This window comes from Sceloporus occidentalis, unplaced genomic scaffold, assembly GCF_023333645.1.
Source record: "Sceloporus occidentalis isolate IW3139 unplaced genomic scaffold, rSceOcc1.0.p SCAF_29, whole genome shotgun sequence".
NCBI classification, from domain to species: Eukaryota; Metazoa; Chordata; class Lepidosauria; order Squamata; family Phrynosomatidae; genus Sceloporus; species Sceloporus occidentalis.
In genome coordinates this window covers 6,003,642-6,020,216 of record NW_028317009.1, presented here as the reverse complement: position 1 = coordinate 6,020,216, position 16,575 = coordinate 6,003,642, and the positions used below count along the sequence as shown (strand labels likewise).

The following is a 16,575-nucleotide window of genomic DNA, read 5'->3' as shown; positions in this document are numbered from 1 at the left end:
GAATCTGATTTTACTAAAAAGTGTTTTATTAAATTTTTAATGCTAATGAAAAAAAAAAAAAATATATATATATATATATATATATAATACCCAATGTGGTATATAATGCAGCGAAATGCAAATATTACAAACGCCGCATCGTTTACATCAGGATTGCCCCCCTTATGGACCCCGAGGGCCGTATGCCATTGAGAAGCATGACGGAACGTCTTAGATCGATGATGTAATACATCAGAACCTGCAGGATTTTCAGACAAATGACTGAAAGAATGCCATTTTTATTGTGTGTCATTTTTGTTCCAGGGGACATTCAGTAAGCAGTCGTTGGTTTCGTTAATAATCCCTTCCTTTTGATTTCACTGCAATTAATGTAACAAACAACAAATTACAAAGCAAATCGCTGAATAAAAGCATCAGGACGGTCACCGCGGCAGGTAAAGAGCGCCAGGCGGAACGTCTCAGTCTTCTTTACATCTCAACGTATGGCAATACAGCGCCTGTAACAGTTTGGCCCATCCATGGAGTAAAAAAGGGACCCCCATTAACTCTCTTTCCTGGGGTGGTCCGGCGTCCAGAAATATTATTTTAATTAGCTTTATTTTGTATGTCAACGCCAAGCACCAAGTATTCCTGAATCGCTATTATTTGGGGGGGGCTTTTACTATGTAATTTAAACATTTAATCTGCGGATCTTTGTTATCGTAATAACTTTTATTCACCTTTTCTTTGTGTGGTCCTGACAAACGGACCAATATCCGGGAATCTGCGATTGGCCGAGATGTGTATAAAAAAAATATATAAAGAAGATTACAAGAAATGACCGGATTCCCACTTAGAACAGCTTCACGCAAACAAATACGCGATCATACGTGACGTTAGAACAACAGGACCAAGCAAACAATGAAACAACTGATGGATGATACTTAGAACTGCATCGTGGGCCGTACTTTAAAGATTCCGTGAAGGTTTGGAGTGTTTGGTACATTTGTTTCACAATATCTGTCCATAACCTTGAGGCATTTTATGTTCGTAAACACCTAATACCGGGTATATAACCACAAGATGGAGAAAAACGTAAAAACCTAATACCGGGTATATAACCACAAGATGGAGAAAAACGTAAAAACCCAATACCGGGTATATAACCACAAGATGGAGAAAAACGTAAAAACCTAATACCGGGTATATAACCACAAGATGGAGAAAAACGTAAAAACCCAATACCGGGTATATAACCACAAGATGGAGAAAAACATAAACACCTAATACCGGGTATATAACCACAAGATGGAGAAAAACGTAAAAACCTAATACCGGGTATATAACCACAAGATGGAGAAAAACGTAAAAACCCAATACCGGGTATATAACCACAAGATGGAGAAAAACATAAACACCTAATACCGGGTATATAACCACAAGATGGAGAAAAACGTAAACACCTAATACCGGGTATATAACCACAAGATGGAGAAAAACGTAAAAACAGAAGTTTTCTTTTCAAATTGAAACCAGAAGTTCTCCTCCTGGTTTTCTTCCACGTGGGAACCACATTATGTTTCCACTAGAGTTTCAAATAATAAATAAAACGTTCCCAAAAGTTTTTTCTTTCAGTTGTGTTCTTCAGATGAGGACCAGCTGAAGTGATACTGTCGCCTTGGTAACACGACATCATGAGACAGGTCCTTCTGCTCTGCCTCCGTGTCCACCAGCTGGTACCCGAGCATCCCCATCGCTCCTTTACACACATCCTGGATCTTCTTGACCTTCTGGAAAGTAAGGGAAGTCCTCCAAGCTTGGGAAACGTTTACTGCATCCCGTGACGTGGTCCTGAACGCTTCCTTTTTGTGCCCCGGACCCCGACCATGAGTGATATTGTAGATCCAACTTTGCAGCTTGCTGGTGAGCTTGAGTTTTGCAAATTTGTACATTTCTTTGATTTCTATTAAGGGGTTGCGGACCACATCCTCGTAGCGCACCAGCATGTAGCGCTCCTTGAGGAAGGTTGGTGCTTTGAAGCTGGCCGTTTCGTAGATTTGAACGTGGCTTCTGCAGATTTCCCGCATGACTTCATACTTGCCGTCATCTACTTTAGTGCCGTTGGTGTTGAGGACAATGCCGTTGTCGCGGGCCAGAGCCTTCACTGACTGTTCGCGGGATTTAACGACAGCTCGGGGGTCCCGAACCAGGTGAATGATCTTCAGATTCAGCGATGGGTCCGTCAGGAGCGGATACAGTACTTGCACATCGAATAACCGAACTTCTTTAACGACGACATGGCTGTACGTGTTGCACGCTTCCTCCACTTTAGCGAACGGCTGTTTTCCGCAAAGTGTTTTGCATGCCATTTCGTTGGAAATCCCATCGTGTTCGTAAAGGTCGCACACGGGGGACGAACACAAAGCCCGGCTGACGGCCCACTGAAACAGGTGTGACACGTTCCTCTCTTTTTGCATGTAAGCGTCAAACACAGACATGTCACAGTGGAAGACTGATCGGATCAAGTCCCTCACTGCCATGTGGAGGACACGGGCGCTGTTTTGAAACATGGACACCCAGACGTGCCAAGCCGGTTCCATCAAATAAAAGACATCTGGATGCTGACTGAAGAGCTGACCAACGAAAGAAGACCCAGACCTCCAGGAAGACAGTATGAGGATATGGACCTTCCCTTCTTTTCCCTCCGCGTTCGGTAGAACGGCGTTCTGTTTGGAGTATAGCAAGAGCAGGAATATTGTTTGAATGATCAGAAATGCTGCAGTCATGGAGCAGTTCATCCGTATCCTGGCCATGTCTTCCGGACTCTGCCTCCCTATCGAAAAAAGAAAGAAATATAATGTGATTATTGGCCAGGAGAAAAACTGAGGACATTGAGCATAACTTGTTTAAAGGCACATCTCATTTTTTTATTTATTGAAATAAAATATGAGCAGACTGCCAGAACCCTGGGCTTTTAGTTTCTTTTACTGATGATGCCTTCATGACAGTAAGAATATGACAGTAAGAATATGACAGTAAGAATATGTCTAGCTGTTAAGACCTCACATGTCCACAAGAGGGCAGCAGATAGCTGTAAAATTTATACAATTTATGCAGGGCTTCTTACAATACAAATATTCAAGGGGTATAACAAGACGAGAATTGACAGACTAAGACAAACCGATACATTAGGTGGAGAGAGCCTTAATCTTGAGATGTACAGTAAATATAGATGCATAAATATATACATTTATATGTAGCTTGGGATGCTGCTCCGGTGATGTAAAATGGAAAAAAAAAAAGAGTTCTCCAACGTGTAAAAATTACCTTTTTATTGGACTAACTTCCCATTATCAAAGTCAATAGCAATGCTAAGCACAAAGCATCTCAGTGAGACATGGGCAGCAGTGCAGGAGTTAAAGAGAATGACCCATAAGGTGCAGGTTACAGCAGTTTAAGGCGGTCGGAAATGAGTTTAGCCAGGGTGAGAATTTGGGGAGGAGATGGGAGAGCGAGGGTGATAATGAGATTGTTAAAATAAAAAACACACATGCATGGATCGTAATGAGGAGAATGCATTCATTAGAACAAAAGCATGGAAAAAACAATACGTCACAGCAACGATGCATTTAAAACAAATAATTCCTACAGTTTGTTCAGACTGTGTCACACCGTGCGGGCACAAAGCGTAAAGGAAAGTTTCATGTTAGCAGCCGGAAGATGTTTATCGCGACCGGCAGAAACCCTTTAACACGGCTGCTTGCGGAATAGTTTTAGTTTTCTATCGTATCACCATTCAGCAGGAATATCCAAAGGTCCGGCCCCGGGTCCCCCACCTCTCGGTACCTGCGACCCCTGGGGCAACTCACAAAAGAGTTATGCAGATAAAAAAAAAAAAGAAATGATTAAATGTTGCTTTTGTGATAAAAAATCTCTTTATGCTCATAAAAGACGTACGCTTCATGCTTGAGTATTACCTGTAACATGAGTGCGAGTATCCCCTGCCACTCACATGTCCCACCATATTTACACTCACATTTTTGCTCTATGGTGTCCCTTTTTACACAACATGACTTACTTATTAACATGTTTGTGAGCGTGTAACATGTTCATATAAAACCTACCCAAAATTAAACTTAAAATGTCCAAAATAAACAGCCCCATAACACTTTCAAAGCCCCCCCCCCACTGCCGCTGCCATTTTCTCCACCAGAATCTAAGGGGTTAAGCCGTCGACCGTATTAAGAACTCTGTTTTCAGTAAAATATCACACTATACTCTACAGAGAATATAACAAACACTATAAACAGTTTATAAGAGAAACCGTTAAAAAAAGAGCGCCGTCAAAAGACTGTAACATTAAGCCTCCGCTAGAAGGGTCCGATTAAACAGAACACATAAGACAGACTTGGGTAAGGGTCCGATTAAAGGGACAGAACACATAACACAGACTTGGGTACGGGTCCGATTAAACAGAACACATAAGACAGACTTGGGTACGGGTCCGATTAAACAGAACACATAAGACAGACTTGGGTAAGGGTCCGATTAAGGGACAGAACACATAAGACAGACTTGGGTAAGGGTCCGATTAAAGGGACAGAACACATAAGACAGACTTGGGTAAGGGTCCGATTAAAGGGACAGAGCACATAAGACAGACTTGGGAACGGGTCCGATTAAAGGGACAGAACACATAAGACAGACTTGGGTAACTAAGCGAGTAACAGGGAAAGTCTGCCATCTGAAGAGCTCAGTAATGGCGTAAATTACTTTTTAAAGCTAAATTAACAGCAAAATGCCCGCTTCAAAGTGAAATACACCGCTGAATGGAATAGACTGGTAATCAGTCTTACGCCGTAGAGGGCATTTTAACTGAAATTTTGTCCTTTCATCCTTTCGCCAGTTTCACTGACGTTATACCGCGATGAGCCTTTTAAGGCTAAAAAGAATGTTTGGTTGTAAATACCGTGCATTGTTACAGATGTCAGGTAATCGGTTTACGGTATCGTGGATACCGCGTGCATTTAGCCCCTCTTTGGTTTTCTTTTCATTTTGGAACAAAAGGCAATTTCCGAGACAGTTACGTTTCGCAACGAGCAGAAACAGAAGCCAGGGTCGTGCTTTACGCAAGCTTGGAAGATATTTGTCCCGACCCGTATTTAGTTCGGGATAATTGTAGCTGCAAAGGCAGTCACGTAGTTACTCGGTACTCTCATATAAAACAGTTGATACCCCAGACGCTTTATGGGGTGTTTAGATAAAATGATTGAGGGTTAATGATGCTGAAAGCATTCTCCTTTACACTTTAACGGGTAAGAGATTGAGGTGTAACCATTACACGTACCCTCCGCCTGCTCACTTCTACCACATTCAGAAACTCTCTGGGGGGGGGGGGCTGGCGGGGGCTTGACTTTTATCTACAGCGTATGTCTTTAAAATAAGGACATGTGTGTTCCTTTAATATGAAACTGATATGAAAGTGCTGGGAAACAATCTGCGCAACGTCTGCTCCTATAGAAAGTCTGGGGGTTTATTCACTAAGAAGGATACACATTCAAGCACAAGACTTGCGAGCCGGGACCTCGTTACCTAACGTATCTGTTCGTCCTAAGTCTGTCTTAAGTTTTGCCAGATGCTTTGGCGCTATATAAATAAAACCTAATAATAAAAATAATAATAATAACAATAATAATAATAAAATAATAATAATAATGTAGATGGCTTTCCACCAATACATGGAGCTGGTAGAACACAGGGACAGTTGGCACACGTATGGGGCAGCGAGTGCGGACGCAGGTGGTAAGATGCGTAACCCTTTCGTGAAGTTTCTATCACTGTATGAAACGCAGGCTGCAGGGCTCGCCTGTCCCTTCGCTGTCACCTTGGCTGATGAGACTTTTGTGGATTATCTGTAAATTGCGTCCAGTATTTGCCAGTTTTCCGAGCAGCCGGGGGCAGCGGGGAAGGTAAGTCCTGGAGGGGCTTTTACACCCGTTGGTCCAACGCATCTCATTGACTGGCTATAGAGACCAAACAATAGGACGGAATGCCCCCGGGCAGGGATCCGTTGTGTGGTCCTGCGCCATGGCCACCGGGAAGAAACATCAAAGTCTTTCCATAAAAAGTCTCTGCGCATGATGCTCTTGCTGTTTAGTAAATAGAAACATCGCATAACTCAATAGCTTTTGGGATTTCCCACCAGTTTTTCCTGTAACTGAAAGTACGACAACCCTAATTCTGTGTTAATCCCACAAAACCGACCGATCGTCGCTCAGAAACATCATTTTGGGGAAGTTTGCCATCTTTTTTAGATGTGATGATCGCTGAAGAAAGAAGTTTGCCAACTTTTAGCATAAACTGAAGCAGACTTGAGTGCCCTGTACCCACCTCTGGATATGAGACCCCAAAACAACCAGGGGGCGACCGTCATACACACAGTTTGGGTGTAAAGTATGAGTTTTCACTTATTAAAAGCATGTGATGCACTCAACGTAACAACCGCCGCAAATAGCCACTTAATGATAATAACTTTATCGGATTTTAAAGCCGTCTCTGCCGGTCTCCTGATTCATTTTCATTCATGGGGATCTCGTGGTGAATCAGTGCTGTCACTCAGTCCCTAATTCCTCTATTTTATGATTAAAACAAATATATATATATATATAAATTGAATAGGAACCCCCCCCTGGATACATTATATAGGGTCCGTACAGCTGAATGTATAGGCTATACATGGAGGTGGCCAAAGCTGCCCCGGTGGGTAATATGGGCTGAGATCTGCCATTCCATTTAAACTGCCAGGCAGGGGGGTCCCCTATATCTATAGGGGGAGATACTTTATATCTATACCATAACCCTCTCCAAGGTCCTCATACAGATCGTTCTAGAAGCAGGTCTGTTAGTACAATCCCTGCAGTGTTTGGCAATCTCTGGCACTCCGGAGTGCAGCTCCCAGGATGAGCATGATAGGAGTGGCAGTACCTACTATGTCCCGGGCTCTGGGGGGTAATTACCTGCCCCAAAAACAACAGGCCAGGTCTTACCTCCTGTGGGTATTTGGGATGTCCTCTTCTCCTCTCCGGAATGATGCCCCCTCCCCGGCTCTCCTCTCCCCGGACAATGAGCCTCATTCAGACGTGGCCGTGGGTCTCGGGAGAAGGGAGGCGGGGGCTGTTTAGGCTGCCCGCCCCCTGCGAGGGTCCCCGGAGTGGGGGCAGTTAAATGCCCCACCAACGTGACTCACCTGATAGGAGAGACAGCCGGGCTGGGAGAGACAGACATTCAGAGTAAGGACTGGGGTGAGAGGACAGAGACAGCAGGTAGATGTCTCACAATAAGCGCTTTACACGAGCACAAGGAGCATCAGGTGAATGGTACCCCCCACACCTTTACTCTACCCCACACACCTTTACTCTACCCCACACACCTTCACTCTACCCCACACACCTTTACTCTATCCCACACACCTACACTCTACCCCATACACCTTTACTCTACCCCACACACCTTCACTCTACCCCACACACCTTTACTCTATCCCACACACCTTTACTCTACCCCACACACCTTTACTCTACCCTACACACCTTTACTCTACCCCCCACACCTTTACTCTACCCCACACACCTTCACTCTACCCCACACACCTTTACTCTACCCCACACACCTTCACTCTACCCCACACACCTTTACTCTATCCCACACACCTACACTCTACCCCATACACCTTTACTCTACCCCACACACCTTCACTCTACCCCACACACCTTTACTCTACCCCCCACACCTTTACTCTATCCCACACACCTTTACTCTACCCCACACACCTTTACTCTACCCTACACACCGTAACTCTACCCCACACACCTTGTCTCTGCCCCTTGTAACTGTGCCCATGGAGGGCCAGGGGGGCCGGACACAAACTGGTTCTGTGCATTTAATCCGAACCCTTGGAATTCCCGGGGACCTTAAAACTACACTTCGATGTGTAAGTGAATCTCACCTGGGTCCCTCTTACAGGGTCTGTTTGTAGACAGCAGGGGGCATTTATCAGGGGCAGCTGGGGGGCAAACTGATGATTTCTGTGTCTCCCCCCCAAACTCCCCTCATTAAACTGCTTGGTTTTGAAGTAATGGCCCATTGCCCCTGGGGACCCTTGGATTGGTTGGTTTAGTTACCCCTTTCCTATTCCATTTCTGCCCCTCAGGCATTATCAGCATTCTAGAATCATCTCACATCCGGCAGGTTGAAAATAGCTGCCTGTCTTATCCTTAGAGCCACCAACACAGGTGTTTATATGAAACCTTAGCCTGTTTTTTGCCCCTTAGCCTGTTTTTTGCCCCTTTGCCTTCAGGGAGGATTTATGTTTTGCCCCAGTGTTCATTAAATGGTTAACACACGTGATGGATCTTCCTTCCATCTTTGTTTTGGATTCTGTGAATACCATTAATACGGCTTTAACCCAGGGTGCGGCGTGAGCCCCAAATCCAGCACGCCTCAGCCGTATCGATTTACACCTTTGTGCATGCAGCAGAACCTGATCCCAGCTTCACAGACCTGCGGACATTGAGCAATCGCCCTGCATTCTTTTCAAGGGACTGTCCCAAAATCAATAAAGATTTGGGGGAAACATTTACACGCAATGAACACGTGAGCTTCACCCGTATGTAACCTGCTCCCAGACGTACTTCTTGGCTGTCTTTATAATCGTGTGAGACGTATATTATTATATACAATATATTATTAGTAAATAGCAGGTGCAAATTAAGGCATCTTGCCACCGACGGACAAGGGGGCCAGTCTCACACGTGGGGCATTTAAATCTGGTGGGGCTCTCTTTCAGGACCCCCGCAGTAGGTGAGTGCATTTTAGCTCCACTTATTGTATAGCGGGGGGTTCTGCCATCCTCGGTCTGTTTCTGCCTATCAAGTACCCGTCTACTTAACCCCTAAATTTATGGGGCGTCTCAGTCCAGTCGCTTCGTCCTTTAAGCGCCTGGTCCAGGACAGACAACTTAACCCCTTGGAACCCCGGCACACCGAGTGTGACCCTGTCTGTGACCGAGTTCCGTTGCTTTAGAAAGGACTGTCCTCAAAAGACAGGGTTGGACTGCAGGTATGCGTGTTTAGAAATACACACACACACATATGTATTTAATATGTAACGATTTTAAATCCTTATGTAAATATGTATCTTTCCGACACACAGAACATTTTTCATTCTCCGGCCTGAAATATCCCATTGTACAGCGCCGTGGCATATGAAGGCGCTATATAAATGAATAATGATACTGTAGGCAGTTGCGTCATTCCTTTCCGGATCGAGTGCTTTTTAAGTCATCTGTTTGTGGGAATTTTTGGTGGGAATATTTGTATTACGGACGAGCACGTTGCTTCCATCTCACGTGTGGTGCACATGTTGGGTGCGTTATACGTGTTGTGAATGATAGTTTGAATGTGCGGTTGTGTTTATTGTTATAGTGGATCTGTGTATTTGTATCATTTTATACTTGGTGCATATGATTATATGTGGAGCAGGCAGACATCGTATGCATCACTAACCATATAAAAGTATTTTGGTTCTAATCTCCATGAAAGCTGGATCTACGTGTGTAGCGCGTCTGCATGTTCTTCTTATGTTTTTAGAGGGGGTCCGTATGAGTAAATGTAGAGCAGGTGGGCGGCCGACGCCATGTCGTGGTGTGGCGTAACGGTTAGGTGTATCGCCTGCACTGCGACTGGTTTATGGTTCAAACCCGCTTCGCTCCCGTAGGTAACTGTATAGTGCTTCTAACCCCATTCGCTTCGTGGCCAATTTATTTCTAATGTTTTTAGAGTCGGGAGATATTAGTATATGTGGAGCCAGTGAGCCCCCCCCTCTCGTGTGGTGGAATGGCGTGATGGTTACGTGAAATGCTTAACGTGTGGCTGGCTGCCGGTTCTCACCCGCCTGTCTGCTGTATGATCTTATTTCTAATCTTTTAGAGCGGGTACATCAGAGTATTTGTGGAACTGGCAAACCTCTCGACCCAGTTGAGATGGTGGTCTAGGTGTTTGGTGCGTTACCCCCCCCCCCCCCCCCCCATACAAATGGATGCCGGTTCTATTCTCCATGGAGCCCCCATGTAAACTAATGTTATGTTTTCAGAGTGGGTGAATCTGAGTATTTGTATAACAGACAAGGCCCTTTAGCCCTGCAGCACCGGTGGCGCACATCTTGGCTGTATTCATCACCGTGCTCCTGGCCCCTGGTTCTAATCTCTGTGATTACTGTATAATGTATGATTTTATGTTTTTTGAAGTAGGTAAATTTGAGTATATGTGGAAGGGACGAGGGTGGCTGTCCAGCCGTGAGCGTGGCATGTGTGTTAGGTGTATCGCTCACCATGCGGGAGGCTCCTGTTTCTCATCCCTGTGCGGCCTGCGTGTAAGCGTGTGTGTTTGTAACATTATGGTTTTCCAGTGGGTGAATTTGTGTATTTGTATTAGGGATGAGCAGCTCTTCTCCATCTCGAAGGTGGCGCATGTGATCCGTGTGTCGCGCTCCATGCTGTGAGCTCCGGGTTCGAGTCCCAGGTAGTCCTGCGACTACAAACATTAAGTTATGTTTTTAGACTCTGTGAATTTGAGTATAAGTATTACGGACGAGCAAATTCGGTCTGCCACAAGGGTGGCGCAGGTGTCAAGTGTACTTACTTACCAAGCGGTTTGGTTTCTGGTTCTAATCCCCGTGAGGCCTGGCGAGCGGTTGCGGTGCGGTATGGTCGGTGCGGTGTGTAAGGCGTATGAGTATGTTCGGTGCGGTGTGTAAGACGTATGAGTATGTTCGGTGGTGTGTGAAAGTGCTGTGCGTATGTGCGGGTCAGGATGATTGGGGGTTAGAGCCAGTCGGTAGTACACAACACCTTTTACGCTTTTTCTATAAATGCTAAAAAAAATAATAATAATACAGCAGCGCGCATTTTTTTTTTTTTTCAGGGTAAGAACGCTGTACGCACAGAGATATTGTCAGCGGCTGTACTGAGCCACACAGAAGCGAGCTATCAGCGCATCATCTCGTAGGCAACACACCGAACCTTCAAGCGAAACCAGACTGGGACCGCAGCATCAAGTGGGCAACAACCGAAACTTCAAACCACCGCATGGCTGGATGCTCTCCATGGAGCTACAGGGAATCGAACTGGGACCGCAACACATGGCAGGCAGGGCACCTAACCATTACACCATCGGATGATTGAAGGCTCTTCGCCGCCATGAACATATGATGCCTGCGTGTGATGCACCAATACACATAACATCTAACATAATGCACACAATGTAAAAGGTGCACTGCCTATCGCTTAGTGCGTGTAACTGCTTATTGTAGAATTATGTTCTCAGAGGGGAGCGAATTTGAGTATTTGTATTACGGACGAGCAGCTTTGTCTGTTGCAAGGGTGGCACAGCGGCAGTGTTTGTTACCGGCCATGCGGGTTGGTCCTGGTTCTAATCCCATTGAGGTCTGTATGTAAAATTATGTTTTCAGATTGGGCGAATTTGAGTATTTGTATTACGGACGAGCAGATCCATTCATTGAAAGTGTGGCGCGCAGGTAAGGTGTATTGCTCGCCATGTGGGAAGTTACAGGTTCTAATCTCGTTAAAGCACCTGTCTTGGTGTATATTATGTTTTGCGAGTGGGTGAATTTGAGTATAAGTTTTTATTACGGACGAGCTCCTTTGGGTTGCCACAGTGGTGGCTTGAGCGTTCGGTGTCCTACTCACCATGTAAAAAGTCCCTGGTTCAAATCCCTGTGAGGTCACTTAAAATCATAGGCGCCCCCTCTAACTCATTATGTAGCCACTCATTACTTCAATTAACAGCTTGTGGGAAGCATCTGAGGTTTTTCTCCCCTTCTTTCCATACCATGAATATGTGAATTACATAGCAATGGTATATTGCGACACCGCGTATCCCGGAATCTCGGCTCCTGGTCAGCCACAGTGTAGCTCAGGATCAGGAGTTAGAAATCCCTTTTTAAGGTGAAATAATTGAGAATGAGAATAAATTATACAATTCTTGGGAGTACATTACTTTGGACCAGGATTTCTCTCTATAGATAACATTATACATACATACACACGCACATGTAAATGATATTATTTCTATGCACGTACCATGGATATTTTTTTTCACCTATGTTTTGTAACCATGATGTACACGCGGTATATAATGTGTCCCCTGTGCAGTGGATACCGTGTGACATAGCATGTGCTTTTTCCGCATGAAATGGAATATTAGCGGTATTTATGGTCCTCTCAGTGCATTTCACCCAATTTGACCCCCTAGGGCACTGGAAAAATCCCAGATCACAGCCGCACCTTCTGTCAAACCGGTTCTTTGAGACAGCAGTCTCGTGACCGCGGCCCCCCGGAATACCCGAGTGTGTGCCCAGTTAACACAGCTGTCTGCTCTGAGACACGACTTAGTAGAACGCACCCCTTTCATGCCAGCTTGATGCCTGGTGATGGCACTTGGATGGTTGAGGTTGTATCATTTTAGCCAATTGGGACTTGAAATTAAGGAGTGAATTTGTGGCCCTGTGGACTCCATCGCCCCCAGAGAGACACAATATTCCAGAGCAGGGCAAATAGCCGCTAAACCCGTGAATGCAACTTTCCTTTGTATTTTAAATAAGTTAGGAGCTCTTTTCTCTTTCATTAAACAGAGCAGAGGTAATTTGACCTATGCATTATAACCAGTCGCCAACAGAAACATTCCATAAGCAAGGCCCGTGGGTGACATATATATATATATATATATATATATATATATATATAAACACACTATATACAGCTTTCTAGTTAAACTTGTTTCGCTTCAAACATTTACTTGAATAGTATAATTCATGTTTATTTAGACACAGAAGGCAGGCCTGCTTTGAATAGAACGTAAACTATGAGGCATATAAAACCTGTATCTCTGCATTGTCTTCTTCTATAGAAGAAAGGACGTCCTCGGACAATACAGCACTCTGTTCAACGATGCGTGTTATATACCAAAACGGTCAAAGCACCCCATTATCAATGCAGAGAACTGAGGACAGACGAGTCTGCCGAAACCAGAGCATACCCCAAACCAAATTATCTGCTCTTTACTTTCAATGGGATAACTTAGCCCTTCATTTTTCTCTTTATTTTTTTTTCTTTTTGCAAGAATGGAGTCAACACCGTGTTTGACATTGTGCTTTTGGTTTACTTATGAAAACTATTACAAAATGTATTCAAAAATTGTATTCAAAACATTTCAAACATGATTTACAATACTGAAAATATTTAACAAACAAACAAAAAAAACAAAAACAAACCCAATTCCAATGGTCTGGTACCAATATAGTCCTATATGTCAGAAAAAAAAGAGAGGGGCCGGCGTGCGGCTCACAGGGCATTCTGGGTAATGTGCCATAAACATATGTACCCTCTATACAAAACCATACCCGGTCGCTACACAGTGTACAAAAAAAGGAAGATTATCTCGTTTTTAATATGTCAAAAGGCACTTAAAATACACATTTAAAATGTTAATCAGGATTGGTTACAGATCTGAAAAGTGATGTTATCCACATAGCAATTCCACTGGTTGCTATGGTGATAAGCCTGCTTTTAAATGTTTAAAAATGTTTGCACCAGACTAGCGCTCTGTAAATAACCTCCAATATTTCAAAGTCACCTGCTTTAAAACTTTAAACTGTCTGAAGGATGTGAGCTGATTGGTCACGGTGATAAGTGATCAGCACACAGGCTTACAGGGACAGATTCAATTGGTGGATGAAATTAAGATATCCGAACACCAAAGTATAGGGGACAGTTTCACCGTCAATCACACGGGCATTTCAAAAAGGTAAACATCAGATTGTAGTGAAATACCAATACCTTATCCAACGTACATCCCTTGTTATTAAAATACTGTGAAATGTGATGATTTCTGCTTTCACGCATAGTAGCAACAACCCCGTGGCGATCAGCTCTGGTGACTTTTGAACGATGCTGGCATCTGGGCTGGTACGGTGGTCAACACTTGATTTTGGAAGACGAAGATTTTAATCCTCTCAAAAACCCACAGGAAAATCAGCAGGACGCTGACATATTGGATCCAAGCAAACTTTATCATCTCCCAGAAGCCCGGCAGATATGTGCTGATCGTTAAGGAATATTCCACAGGAAATAAGGAAAAGGTTCCACACGTGGCAAGAAGGTTTTGCAGGAAATCACAGGAAATAGAAAGCAGACAGGAAACAGATGGAAGATTAACAGCCCCATGGTACTGAATACTAAAGAGTTCTTATGATGTAGTATTCATCAACATGATGCTGTCAATCAAGGGCTCCATCTGTCACTAAAAGGGGGCAGCTTCCATGCATTTTGCTCTAGTAACCACCCCCAGCCCCTGCAGTCGCCCATCACAGCTATACAGCGAGATCACACACCCCAAAGTACAGGACAGGATAATACATGGAAATGAAACGTATACTTAAATGTCAAAAAAGGATATGAAATCGATTCCACTGGATATCGGATAATTGCGTTAATTACAAACGGGTCAGACGCAGCTCTTCCTACAAGCCAGGCTGGGCTAGGGTTGTTCAGGATGGTAGTAACTGCAACAAGAGAAAAATGATCATGGGAAAGATGACTTTTGTTGAATGAGCTTTAGAAAAGGACAAACTCTAAAAGCCTCTGTAAATCTTACCGTTTCTCTCCTGGTAAACGGCAATTATGTTTGTGAGCTCGTAGGCACTCGCGAAAGGGCTGGTTCCATTGATCACAGTGAGCTGCCGTGTAGGAGAAGAGAATCGTTAATGAATGAGTCAAAGAGTATGACAAAACAAAAACCTTTCGATCCCAGCCTTGATATGCCATTTGATGGGTTTTTGCTGTGACATGTTTTTCATTATATGTGACTTCACCTACTATTCCTAAAAAAAAGAAACCGCTCTTACATTGTATCTTGTGTCCAGTCCCTGGTGCTTGAGGGGTTCTCTTTGCTGCAGTCTCAGGTCTCCATTGATATAAAGCTGCGCTCCAGGAATGGGTGAGGAGTGCTGAATCAGCACCATGCTCTGCATTACAAAGGTTGACATCCTCTGAAAGGCAAAAGTTACCAATTAGCATTATAGGAGTAACTTCATATTTAAACTGCCATTTCTTAAATAAATAATAAAGGTCTACCTATGTCATAAAGATATAATCTTTCAACACAAGGCCAAAATGACCCCTGGCACATGCCTAGATGGGTATATATTATATACACTCCTAGCTACTTTACTGAGCAGCAGCTTTGCCCACACATGTATGATCCATTGTGTATCTAACTTACAGAAAGAGCTCTGCTAGTATCTCTTCTCCATGTCATTCATCCTATTTGTACAAGGCACTGGGATATGATGTCATATACCTGCCCTCTGTCATAAAAGGTTGTTCAACTGCAATGTTCTTATACTGCTGCTATCATAGTGACATTTTGGACGCCTGTTGGCATAACAGAGCTCCTTTAACCTCCCAATATTCAATATACCGGTAATGGGAAAACAACAAAACAAATCAGGCACTTGCGTTCTTTGCCATCATCTCCATTTATCATCATAGATACAGAACTCGGTTTTGTTCTTGTAATTAGGCGACTGGTTTGCTCACTTACATACAGCTGGTAGGAGAAGGTTAGAATAAGCTGCACGCCGTAAATATTCTCTGTGGCCTGGAGAGGTAGCTCCAATCTGAAATACAGTTGGTCCATTTTGCCATCTTGGTTCTTGTCTTCTTCCCTGGCCTAAAAGACACAGAATTTGCACATTACATATTTACTAAGCCATACACCTAGCGATAGCCCACGTATCCCGTGTTTATTTAGATCAATTATTTATAAAGTGTATTCTTTGGCTTACCGACACCAGAGGCAATCTGAGTCTGTCTCCAACCAAGCTGTTAAATTCCTGGAACGTGCTCCATGCCACATACCCCCCACTGAGGTCGTTCATGGCAATCAGTAGGGCCTCGTACCGGAAGCGGACATTGGGCTGCTCTTCATAGGTGCTTTGCTTTAACCAGAAACCTGCAATGAAGCAAAATATATTAACGAACAGTTTAGCAGCTAGAGCCCTTTCAGACTGTTCAGTAAAAGGACAATATCTCACCGTGGCTTCTATAGGCGACTAACAACGGAGGGATGTAGGTTAGTCCCAGAACCAGCAGCAGAAAGAGCGTGGCTTTGGAGCAGACCCTGGCTCTGTATCGTATAAGCGCGGGGTGCGAGTATATCTCGTACAGAGCCATGATCTGCAGCTTTGCAATCAACCAAATACAGCAGGGGCACAGATCTCTGTGGTGTTTGTGTTTTGTTTGTCCTGGTTGCGGGGTTATTTATTGCCCGGGGATCAGTATAGTTATGTGTGCGGGGTGAGCCTATTGATCACCAACTCTTATCCCTCTCCTTTAATAACAAAGCTGCCCTTTGAATTGTATTTCCTCTCAGCTCCCTTCTCCTTACAAGCCTCCCCAAACCTTGATGCCCCTACCCACCTCTCCTTGCACCCCTCCTGGGATCTCTCTGCCCCTCTCTC

General features: G+C 44.2%; 2 protein-coding genes across 2 annotated transcripts; both read right to left on the bottom strand.

The window, feature by feature from the left end:
- Positions 1 to 1,610: 1,610 nt before the first annotated feature.
- On the bottom strand, positions 1,611 to 2,792 carry LOC149299218 (carbohydrate sulfotransferase 5-like). The gene has a single exon (XM_089486670.1). It carries the CDS (start codon positions 2,790 to 2,792, stop codon positions 1,611 to 1,613), a length of 1,182 nt encoding a protein of 393 aa, XP_089342796.1.
- An 11,187-nt stretch (positions 2,793 to 13,979) lies between these two features.
- Positions 13,980 to 16,288, bottom strand: LOC149299217 (transmembrane protein 231-like). Its single transcript, XM_089486669.1, has 7 exons — positions 16,150 to 16,288; positions 15,901 to 16,067; positions 15,657 to 15,785; positions 14,959 to 15,102; positions 14,709 to 14,790; positions 14,520 to 14,616; positions 13,980 to 14,160 (listed from the first exon to the last, which is right to left on the bottom strand). The coding sequence occupies exons 1-7, from the start codon at positions 16,286 to 16,288 to the stop codon at positions 13,980 to 13,982; spliced, it is 939 nt and encodes a 312-aa protein (XP_089342795.1).
- Between the last annotated feature and the right edge of the window lie 287 nt (positions 16,289 to 16,575).